A 12,093-nucleotide genomic window follows, 5' to 3' on the forward strand; every position below is an offset into this window, starting at 1 on the left:
AGTTAAACTGAGATAGGCAGGCAGTATTTTTAAATAATCAAATATATAGAAACATAATGTATTAAGATGACCCAAGGGCCTTTCTCGTGTATATGTGGAAATTAGAAAACCTAAATTTTACATTTGTAACAAATTGTACCTTTTGACAGGCAAGTATTTGGAGAACTGCTGGCAAACATTGTTCCCCCTCCCTCTTTCATTTATGTGATCCCGTATGGCTGACAAGCATCAGGGCACTTCTTCAATGCAATCTGAGCCTATGATAAGTAAGATAATGAATAAAGCATTTACTAACCCACTTTGAGCCTGGCTTTTTTTCAGTTGACATATCGTTGCTAGTACCTTTTAAAATGATAATGATAGCTCACATTTATTGAGGTATTAATATTTATCAAGGATAATGCTTTGTAAGAGATGTACTCACCTTTCAGTTTATTAAATGAGGAAATTGAGGCTCAGGGTGATAAGGAAACTTGCCTGTTATTGGCAGAGCTGGATCTGAACCTGGGTCTGTCTGGTGTCAAAACCCCTGATCCATCATGCGTTGGACAGCCTCCCCCTTAGGCTCCGAAATGTATCTTTGTTTTCATTTGTATGCAGCACAGTCATGTATATTTGCCTAGTGTTTTAGTATTTTTCTAAATGCTTTCTAAATATTATCATTTAATCTTCCAACATATTATATAGAATCTGGCAAGTCACCCATCTGTGATAATTGTTGATTTGTATTTAGTTATTTTTAGAAGGTAATATAAAGGGAACAATGTGTTGAGTAATTGAGAAAGCAAATAATTTATAGAACTAGTATATGGGGTGATGGAGAAGAGAAAGCTTATTAAAACTGTACAAAGTGTATTAAAAAATGACATTTTCCTTAGGTGTTATAGAAAACATTGTTTTGTAAAATTTGTTAAAAAAAGAATAATCAATAATTGAAAATAATAAGAACCTGGTAATTAAGAAAGTTAAATATGCTGACATGAGGAGTCTTTACTCAGCATTTCAATAGTCTTGGAAAGCCTAATGTAGCAATTCATGAGAAAGGGCAAAAGTACTGAGGCAGATCCAGGGGGGTCAGAGTTAAAAGAGATATATGAAATACTTACTGTTGGCTGTGAATCTCTCCCATTTACTAAAAAGTACTCTCTAGTTTGAATGGTAAACAAGCTAAATGCTGGAAGCTGTGATTACTTTTTACCTATTTTCTGTATCTTTCTGCTCGTCCTGCCTTGTAGAAGTAAAGAAGTGATAGGAAAATCTGGACTAAGCAGAAATTTCATCTTGATGGCAACCTGTTGGTCTGTTTACTTATAGGATAAGCTCCTGCTCAGGATTTTAGGGTACAAGGAGAGGGAAAGTTGGTGGTAGTCTTTGATGTTTATATGTCTGGTATTGGTTTACAGGCTTCATTTGAAAGTGCCCTGTTAAGAAAGTTGGCCTAAATTTTGCTTGGTTACAAGAGGCTATAAACATCTACGTTAAAAAAAAAAAAAAAAAAAAAATCTACGTTATCTTCATTGTGCTTTTTTTTTTTTTTTTTTTTTAAAGATTTTATTATTTATTTGAGAGAGAGTGAGAGAGAGTGAGAGAGAGCGAGAGAGATCACGACGAGCAGGAGTGAGGGGGAGAGGGAGAGTTTCCGCTGGGCAGGGAGGCCTATGCAGGGCTCCATCCCAGGACCTTGGGATCATGACCTGAGCTGAAGGCACACTTAATGGACTGAGCCACCCAGGCTCCCCTTCATTGTGTTTTAATGAGAGTAGATTGATGGATTCATTTCAGTGACTTCCTCCTTAGTTAGTGTAATGATACTTAATACCCAGATGTGGTTTGAGGCTCCCCCTCCCATTATCTCACGGGTTCCCTCCTCCCTCCTCCCCAGCCGAATTCAGTGGCAGGTAATACAAAAAGCATTTGATTTACAATTCATCTTTCTGTGGTAGAAATGGTTATTTTTCAACCAGAGCTTCACTTATAATATGTTTCTTACATAGTAACCAATAGTATTTCCTGTTTTTTTCTTAATGTATACTCAGAAATTAGTTACTGAGAATAGCTAGTTACTTTTATAAATCTTTTTCTGCAGGCTGCTTTGTACCGCCTCAGTGGTGACTGGAATCCCTTACACATTGATCCCAACTTTGCTGGTTTCGCAGGTAAAATTGCTTATGATACGTACGGATGAAATCTACTAGCTCGGTGATCTAAATAACGCTTAGAGATCTTGCTACTTAGAGTTAGTTTGAGTAAGATTTAAAAAACAGTCCTCTCCTAATACATTTATGCCAAGGATAAGGAAGGGCAGGAAATCGTGTTCAGAAGATGGTGTGCTTGGAGTTGATAATTGAGATTGTGGAGGACGTAAGCTCCACGTAAGGTGCAGGGCTTAGGACCGATCAGATCCAGTGAGTGGATGTGTGAGTGATCCTGACGGCCAGGGGCGTTGGAGGAGAGAGAAGGAACTGAAAAGTGAGGGAAGGATTGTCTGCATACACGGATGTTGAAATCAGTATGGGTGATTTCATGGTTTCAGCCACAGCTAAACAGAAAAATTCTTTCTGTTCTCACATCTTTAGCATTCCTTTCTTATTTCTTCTGTTTATTTCATAGTTTTTTTCCCCACATGTATTATTTTACAAACTATTTTTCATGTTTCTTAAAGTAGATGCTATAATTCATCCATGTGCTCTTTGAAATCCCGAATTATTCTTGGCTTTTAAACAGGAAATGTGCCTATATCTAACCAAATTCTCTCTCTTTTTTTTTTTTTTTTTAGGTTTTGACAAGCCCATATTACATGGATTGTGTACATTTGGATTTTCTGCCAGGCATGTTTTACAGAAATTTGCAGATAACGATGTATCGAGATTCAAAGCAATTAAGGTATATTATTACATAATTTGAACATTAGTTCCTCTTTTTATTTTTAGAGAAGGAAAGGAGTTTTAGTGACTTCATTTAATCTAGGCACTGTACTGAAGCACATATTTCATGGACATGGCAATCAGCATGTGTTCCTTTTAGCTATAAATACCTCTGACAGTGTACCATGAAGGGTATCATATGCAATTATTTTATTTATTTATTTATTTATTTATTTATTTATTTATTTATTTATTTGTTGGAGTTCGATTTGCTAACATATAGCATATCACCCAGTGCTCATCCCCTCAAGTGCCCCCCTCAGTGCCCATCACCCAGTCACCCCTTCCCCCCCACCCACCTCCCCTCCCATTACTCCTTGTTTGTTTCCCAGAGTTAGGGGTGTCTCATGTTCTGTCAACCTCTGATATTTTCACTCATTTTCTCTCCTTTCCCCTTTATTCCCTTTCACTATTTTTTATATTCCCCAAATGAATGAGACCATATAATGTTTGTCCTTCTCCGATTTACTTACTTCAATATTCCATCCCTTTCTATCTTTTGGAACAGCTTTAGTAGAATAGATATTGTTTCTTCTTTAAACGTTTGATAGAATTCCACTGGGAAGCCACCTGGCCCTGGACTTTTGTGTCTTGGGAGGTTTTTGATGACTGCTTCAGTTTCCTCCCTGGTTATCGACCTATTCAGGTTTTCTGTTTCTTGCTGTTTCAGTTTTGGTAGTTTGTGGTTTTCCAGAAATGCATCCATTTCTTCTAGATTGCCTAATTTATTGGCATATAGCTGCTCATAATATGTTTTTAAAATCGTTTGTATTTCCTCGGTATTGGTGGTGATCTCTCCTTTTTCATTCGTGATTTTATTGAGTCTTTTTTGTTTTTAATAAGGCTGGCTAATGGTTTATCTATCTTATTAATTCTTTCAAAGAACCAGCTCCTGGTTTTGTTGATCTGTTCCACAGTTCTGATCTATTTCATTGAGTTCTGCTCAAATCTTTATTAACTCTCTTCTTCTGCTGCTGGGTATAGGTTTTATTTGCTGTTCTTTTTCCAGTTACTTCAGGTGCAAGGTTAGCTTTTGTATTTGAATTTTTTCCAGGTTTTTGAGGGATGCTTGTATTGTGATGTATTTCCCTCTCAGGACTGCTTTTGCTGTATCCCAAAGATTTTGAACAGTTGTATCTTCATTCTTATTAGTTTCCATGAATCTTTTAAATTCTTCTCTAATTTCCTGGTTGTCTCTTTCATCTTTTAGCAGGATGGTCTTTAACCTCCATGTTTGAATTTCTTCCAAATTTCTTTTTGTGATTTAGTTCTAGTTTCAAACCGTTACAGTCTGAAAATATGCAGGGGACAATCCCAATCTTTTGGCATCGGTTGAGACCTGATTTGTGACCCAGTATGTGGTCTATTCTGGAGAAAGTTCCATGTGCAATTGAGAAGAATGTGTATTCAGTTGCGTTTGGATATGAAATTCTCTAAATATCTGTGAAATCCATCTGGTCCAGTGTATCATTTAAAGCTCTTGTTTCGGGCAGCCCCAGTGGCCCCGCGGTTAGTGCCGTCTTCAGCCCATGGTGTGATCCTGGAGTCCCGGGATCGAGTCCCACATCGGGCTCCCTGCATGGAGCCTGCTTCTCCCCCTGCCTGTGTCTCTGCCTCTCTCTCTCTCTCTCTCTCTCTGTGTGTGTTTGTCATGAGTGAATGAGTAAAATCTTTAAAAAAAATCTCTTGTTTCTTTGGAGATGTTGTGCTTAGAAGATCTGGCAATTACAGAAAGTGCTGTGTTGAAGTCTCCCAGTATTAGTGTATTATTATCTAAGTATGTCTTAACTTTGGTTATTAATTGATTGATATACTTGGCAGCTCCCACATTAGGAGCATAAATATTCATGATTATTAGGTCCTCTTGTGGATAGATCCTTTAAGTATGATATAGTGTCCCTCTTCATCTATTACTAGAGTCTTTGGGATGAACTTTCATTTATCTGATATGAGGATTGCTACCCCTGCTTTCTTTTGAAGACTATTTGAATGGTAAATGGTTCTCCACCCTTTCATTTTCAGGCTGGAGGTGTCCTGAGGTCTAAAATGAGTCTCTTGTAGATAGCAAATAGATGGGTCTTGCTTTTTTTTATCAAGTCTGAAACCCTGCACCTTTTGATGGGATCATTAAGCCTATTCACTTCAGAGTTACTATTGAAAGATGTGAATTAGGTGTCATCGTAGTACCTATTCAGTTCCTGTTTTTGTGGATTGTTTCTTTGGACTTCCTCTTTCTTTTACAGAGTCCCCCTTAATATTTCTTGCAGAGCTGGTTTGGTGGTCATATATTCTTTCAGTTTCTGCCTATCTTGGAAGCTCTTTATCTCTCCTTCTATTCTGAGTGAGAACCTTGCTGGATAGAGTATTCTTGACTGCAGGTTCTTCTCATTTAGGACCCTGACTATATCCTGCCAGCCCTTTCTGGCCTGCCAGGTCTCTGTGGAGAGGTCTGCTGTTAACCTAATACTTCTCCCCATATAAGTTAAGGATATCTTGTCTCTTGCTGCTTTAAGGATCTTCTCTTTATCTTTAGAATTTGCAAATTTCACTATTAAATGTCGGGGTGTTGAATGGTTTTTATTGATTTTAGGAAGGGATCTTTCTATTTCCTGGATCTGAATGCCTGTTTCCCTCCCCAAATTAGGGAAGTTCTCAGCTATGATTTGTTCAAATATACTTTCTGGCCCTCTGGCCCTTTCGGCGCCCTCTGAAACCCTAATTAAATGTAGATTTTTTCCTTCTGAGGCTGTCATTTATTTCCCTTAACCTTTCCTTATGATCTTTTAATTGTTTTTCTCTTTTTTCCTCAGCTTCCTTCCTTGCCATCAACTTGTCTTCTGTGTCACTCACTCGTTCTTCTACCTCATTAACCCTCGTTGTGAGGACCTCCAGTTTGGATTGCATCTCATTTAATTCATTTTTAATTTGAGCCTGATTAGATCTAAATTCTGCAGTCATGAAGTCTCTTGAATCCTTTATGCTTTTTTCTAGAGCCACCAGTAGCTGTATAATAGTGCTTCTGAATTGGCTTTCTGACATCGAATTGTAATCTGAATTCTGTAACTCTGGGAGAGAGTACTATTTTTGATTCTTTCTTTTGTGGTAAGTTCTTCTTTCTAGTCATTTTGCTCAGTGCAGAATGACTAGAAACAAGTTGTACTGCAAAAAGGAAGGAAAAAAAAAAGGAAAAAACAAAAACAAAAAACCAAGAACAAAAAACAAAAACAAAATAAGGAGGGGTATCCTTTGGTTCTATATACTGTAAATCCCTTGACTTCCCCTGTAGCTCTCCAGTGCTGCTTGGTCAAGAACTTGCTCTTCCCTAGTCCTTCCAGCTGGCCTTCTGGGGGAGGGGCCTGCGGTGCTGATTCTCATGTGTGTGTACCTGGGGGAGCCGCCCAGCCCCCTGCCAGGTGCATGGCTCAGTGGGAGCTGTTTATTCTGTGAGGCCTCTGTTCCCTGGTGGCCCGACCCTCCCAGGCACAGGGTGACACCAGAAGAGCAACCACAGTGGCGGTGGCCAGCTCTCCAGCCCTGGAGTCAGCTCCCCCAGTAACTACCGCAGTCTCCCAGTCTGCATTGGCCTGGATGCTCCGGGGGGGCAGGGGGCACTGACCTGCACAGCTTGCAGGCGCCCGTTGGCAGGAGCGTCCTTGCTGTCCTATGCTCTCCCAGCCTCTGCCTGTCCCTGGGGGAGTGCAGGATCCTGGGCTGTGTCCCCCGGCACCCTGGGATCCTGGCAATGCGCCGCTGGAATCCACTCCTGGGGCTGCGCAGCCCCCTCTGCGCAGAGCTGCCACCTGAGCTGCTCCCAAGGCCCCGCCGGGTGGATGCTCCAGCCCTTTACTGTGCTCCGCCCAGGGTATGTGGCACACTCTCCCCCTGGTGCACCTCCTCTGTTAGTGACCCTATCGACCTGGGGCTCCATTGCCCCTCCTGGGATCCTGCCCGAGTTCCCTGTGAGCGCCTTTCCATCTGGGAAGATTGTTAAAGTTCCTGCTTCTCTGGGGCTGGGCTTTCCTGTCCTGGAGGCTCTTGCCACCCGGCCTTAGCCTGGCTCCTCGTGGGGGCCCCTCCACCTCTGGATTTTTCTTTATTTATTTATTTTCCCTCTTCCTACCTTGTTAGAAGCATGAACTCTTCTCTCTGTAGCGTTCCATCTGTTCTGTCTTTAAATCTCAGACCGAATTTGTAGGTTTTCAGGATGATTTGTAAGTTATCTAGGTAAGTTGGCGGGGACAGGTGACTTGGGGACCCTACTCTTCCGCCATCTTGCCCCAACCCCCGCACTATAATTTCAACAGATTAATTAGATTGTTTTATAATATTAGGAGCAGACGTGTGTTAGTATATACACATTAATAGAAAGTTCAGATTTACCTTAAAATTTTTTTTTTCGGGACATCTTGGTGGCTCAGCGGTTAAGTGTCTGCCTTGTGCTCAGGGCCTGATCCCGGAGTCCTGGGATTGAATCCCAACATCGGGCTCCCTGCATGAAGCCTGCTGCTCTCTCTGCCTATGTCTCTGCCTCTCTATCTCTTGGTGTCACTCATGAATAAATAAAAAAAAATCTTTAGAAAAAAATTTTTTTCATTGTTTTGTAATTTGCCCTACCTTAATTAAATAGCTAAGTGACTGCATTTCAACTCTTAGAAACTACACCTAAATTAGCATGACAGCTGCATGTTGATTTTAGTTTTTGTACTTTTAAATTGGTTTTGTGCTTTCATCCATTGCAAATTAAAAAACCCCCTTATCTCTGCACATAGTATCTTTGCAGAGGTGTACATCAGAAGATAGACACTGAAAATAAAGTTTGAGACTGTGTCAAATAGCTCCAAGTGCTTTTATCAATTTGGGCTCCATGCAGCGGTGAAAATGCATTTTCTGATGTTTTGCCTTAAATAGCACTGATTATTTTCATGCTTTTCGTTTTGTTAGAACTACTTTTATTACTATGTAATAGTATGTACATAGAGCAAATACAGTTGGTATAGAAAATGATGAAATAAAAAGTGGAATTATTTTATCCTGCATGCCATCCAGATTTTATTTCCCACACATACTTATTTATCACTTTCAACTGCATCCTTTGAGTTGTTCTAGGGGCTCGCTGTCTCACTGTCCTTCATATGAGGATGCATGCTTCTGTTTCTTGACTTGTCAAGATTAAAGACTCTTTATTGACTCTGTTTTGAAATATAAATTAGCTTATACTGACTATATCCATTGTCTGATTGTATCTTACTATTTTTGTTCCTTTATGAATGTAAATGTATTTATACCTCTTCTCTTCCTTTTATATTCTCTGATGTCCACCTGAATTTCTTTCCCCACAAGTAGCAAGGTTGCATTTTAAAACATTTTTAACACTCATACTCATTTCTTTTTAAAGGTTCGTTTTGCAAAACCAGTATATCCGGGACAGACTCTTCAAACTGAGATGTGGAAGGAAGGAAATAGAATCCATTTCCAAACCAAGGTATGAGTAATATGGTTAGAAGTTCCTTGTTTTGTTACCACCTCACCACAGCCTATAACCATGGTCCATCTTAGAGTGTTCTTTTGGTTAGTGCTATGGGTATGATGGAAAACCTAGAAGGTTTTTGGTTTTTTTAAGACTTAATTTATTAAGAGAGAGCAAGCGAGAGAGCACAGGAGCAAGGGGAGGGGCAGCGAGAGAAAGAGAATCCTGAAGCAGACTCTGTGCTGAGCACAGAGCTCTACGTGGGATGGGGCTTAATGCCAAGACCCTAAGATCATGGCCTGAGCTGAATCAAGAGTTAGCTGCTTAACCAACTAAGCTGCCCAGGTGCCCTTAGCAAGTTTTTTTTTTTTTTTTTTAAATCATTGGTACCTTTTAATTGAAAATAAGATGGCTATGTACCTTTTATTTTGTTTTAGTTTTTACTAAATTGGTGCCTGGCTCTGTAGGAGTGGCACAGCTGTTTTGAAAACCCAGCCAACCATAACTTTTTGGCTCAACAATCAATCTAATTATTGTCAAAATATAATCTTCAGACTATTAAAGGCATAGCTCTCACACAGATATAAAATGAAAATATGACAACTCTGTTTAATTGCTTAATGAGGGAGCTGGCAAGATGATAAATCTGGTTCAAAAGAAAATTAGAGCGACAGTGTTTATATGGTCCAGCAGGTGCTGCTCTCCATGAATTTTGCTGAATTAGAGGCAGAACTAGTTAATGTTCTATAGCCATACCCTTTATGGTTCCTTTTTCTACTGGATAGAAATCACGTGCATCTTGATCACACTAAAATCCAGAAATTAACACCTTATGTCACAAAGTTTGGGCCTAATTAAAAAGTAAGTGACAGGATAAAAAAATAAGTATGTCTCCTTAAAGAGTTACATCATCATTGGGTGGGCTGTTAGCAGCGTTCTAGTAAAATACTCAAAGGATGTGCCATTATCCCTTTACTTATAAGACTTTTAAAGATAGTTTTTGTTAACCTGGTTGACCAGGCTGGTACTTCTTTGGCCCAATCATTTTGTACTACTCAGATGGTTTGTGCTGAGCAGTGTAGACATCACCATGAATAATAATAGTAGCTATTCGATACCTCTGAACAGGCTATACCATCATCTCTATATTCAATAGAAGAAAATCTAGATTCAGTTCTCTATCATCATCTCTAAATTCAGTAGAAAAAAAATCAGCAAATACTTGCTCATGGTCACACGGTAAGGAATCAATCTGGGGTGTGAACCCAGGTCTTCCTGGCTTAAAGCCTCAATCCCAGAGCCCTCGCTCTTCTTACTGTATCATAGTTTCTTTTATAAATAAATAACTTTGCAAAACTCTTCTTTATGTGGTACTCCTCACTAATTCCTGCAGCTTGCAGGGTCACTTTCCTGCTTCATTTGTATATACTCTTTATTTCCCATTGCCTCCTGCCCTTTATTTAAAAAAAATTGTCGTTTACTTATTTGAAAGCGAGACAGAGGGAGAGAGAGCACAGAGGGGAAGGGAGAAGGAGAAGCAGACTCCCCGCTGAGGAGGGAGCCCAATGTGGGGCTCAATGTCAGGACCCTGGGATCATAACCTGAGCTAAAGTCAGATGCTCAACCGACTGAGCCAGCCAGGCAGGCTCCCATGGCCTCTTCTCTTTTCAGCTTCCTTTAACTGCTCCCTTGCCCTTAGAGGCAATCCTTTATGACTCCCTCCCCTTTTCCTGCCCCTACAAACTGGCATATTGCCTTTCTGTGAAATTGTCTTGCAGTTAAATGTTTGTGTCACCTATTCTGAAGCCATCCTATTGTCTCATTATTTTGAGTAAGTCTTATTTCTTTAGTAGGATGATGAAATCTACAAGTATTAAGGTCTATGACCACATTATAGATTTGTTTTCCTCTGTTGTAGTAATGAACAACATAGAAATAATTTCCACGGATACAGACTTACAGGGCTGAGAAATAATTTAATATCTAAATACAGTACCTTCTTGCCATAAATTCTAAGCATATCGTCCCATCTTTTTCACTGTATTTCCCTCCCCTCCCAGTGATTAGAGGTCCTCTTTCCCTTCAGTTATATATAGGAATCCTGCTTTCCTCCCTTTCTTCCTTATTTCCCTCATGTTGTATCTTAAGAAACATTTTAAACTAATGTTCCAAAACGACCTGCTTGGCTTGGTTACAAGAAAGTAATATACTAAAGTGTATTTTGTTCATAAATTGTCCCTTTCCATGCTTTGGCTCTATACATAATTAGAAACAAAATGAGCAAATTGTTTGAAAGATCTTTTTTTCTAAAGTATGATGGGGGATCCCTGGGTGGCGCAGCGGTTTAGCGCCTGCCTTTGGCCCAGGGCGCGATCCTGGAGACCCGGGATCGAATCCCACATCAGGCTCCCGGTGCATGGAGCCTGCTTCTCCCTCTGCCTATGTCTCTGCCTCTCTCTCTCTCTTTCTGTGTGACTATCATAAATAAATGAAAAAATAAATAAATAAAAAATAAAAAGATTTAAAGTATGATGGTGCGTAGTCAAGGGAGAATGACCTCAGTTCTTAAAAAAAAAAATCAATTTTAATAAATGCTGCCTCAATTTTTAGGCCCCATTCTGCACATTTGTAGCAATACTATAATTTTATGAAAGAGTAGCCATTGGAATAATTTTAGATGAAGTATTAGAGATTAGAATTTAATTTCCTTTCATGAGTATTTTGATGAAAGTCTAAGCATTTAGTTTATGCTGTGTACCCTTCCTATTTGAAATAACTAGAATTATTACTTTAAATTACTACTGTGGGATTTTATTCTCTCTGAATAGAACAGATGCACCACTACCTCATATGGATATTGTGTCATGCCTTGTACTGTTTATAAGAATTCAGCAATTCTCATTCTGGTTCCCCATTAGACACATGTAGGTTTAAAAAATAATTTCCTCAAATACCAATGCCAGGTGTCCGCCCCACGCCATTTAAATTAGAATTTTTGGAGATGGGACCTGGTCATAGGTATTTTTTAAAAGGGTGCCAGTTGATTCTACAGTTAGGGTTAATAACAGTTGTATTAAAACAGCAAGCTTCATGTTTATTCATCTTGACATTTAATTTATAAACTTCATGTAATTTGGATTATTTTCTTTTTCTTATGAGGAAAAATTGCAATTTTCTTTTAAATGACTGTATACTATTTTGCAATGATACTGCGTTTTCATTGGAATCATCTGAGTAAACTTTTTTTTCCCCCTCTCATGTCTCTTTTAAGATCCAAGAAACTGGAGATATTGTCATTTCAAATGCATATGTGGATCTCATGCCAACATCTGATACTTCAGCTCAGACACCCTCTGAGGTGGGTTATGGAAACTGATGTAGGTCATTTCCTGATGTATGAATTTTAGTTAAAATTATTTCTAGAATGTTTGGGCTGCTTTAGAAAATTAAGAACTGCATAAGATTCTTAATTCTTGAGGGATGTTAATCCGAAACTACTTCAAGTAAAAGTAATATTTTGACAACTTAAGGATTTTTTAAACTTTTTTTAAGGGAGATACTGGGGTCCTTTTCAAGAGAATATAATTTTCTCATTTTGGAGTAACTGAATCAATTGTCTAATGAAAAATCTTAAGCTAACAATATTTTGGAAAAAAATAGATGAAAAAGCTAAATATCCTGTACCTTTGCTTGATTTAAAGA

General features: G+C 39.0%; 1 protein-coding gene across 5 annotated transcripts in view; it reads left to right on the plus strand.

The window, feature by feature from the left end:
* The window catches only part of HSD17B4 (hydroxysteroid 17-beta dehydrogenase 4), a 93,460-nt gene that overhangs the window by 59,804 nt on the left and 21,563 nt on the right, over positions 1-12,093 (plus strand). For all 5 annotated transcript variants that reach the window (XM_072840640.1, XM_072840641.1, XM_072840642.1 and 2 more), the window contains 4 exons: positions 2,087-2,156; positions 2,777-2,883; positions 8,320-8,406; positions 11,663-11,749. In XM_072840640.1, the coding sequence (XP_072696741.1) occupies positions 2,087-2,156; positions 2,777-2,883; positions 8,320-8,406; positions 11,663-11,749 (351 nt within the window). The remainder of the gene's footprint in view (positions 1-2,086; positions 2,157-2,776; positions 2,884-8,319; positions 8,407-11,662; positions 11,750-12,093) is intronic.

The sequence above is a fragment of the Canis lupus genome, chromosome 10 (assembly GCF_048164855.1).
Source record: "Canis lupus baileyi chromosome 10, mCanLup2.hap1, whole genome shotgun sequence".
NCBI lineage: Eukaryota > Metazoa > Chordata > Mammalia > Carnivora > Canidae > Canis > Canis lupus.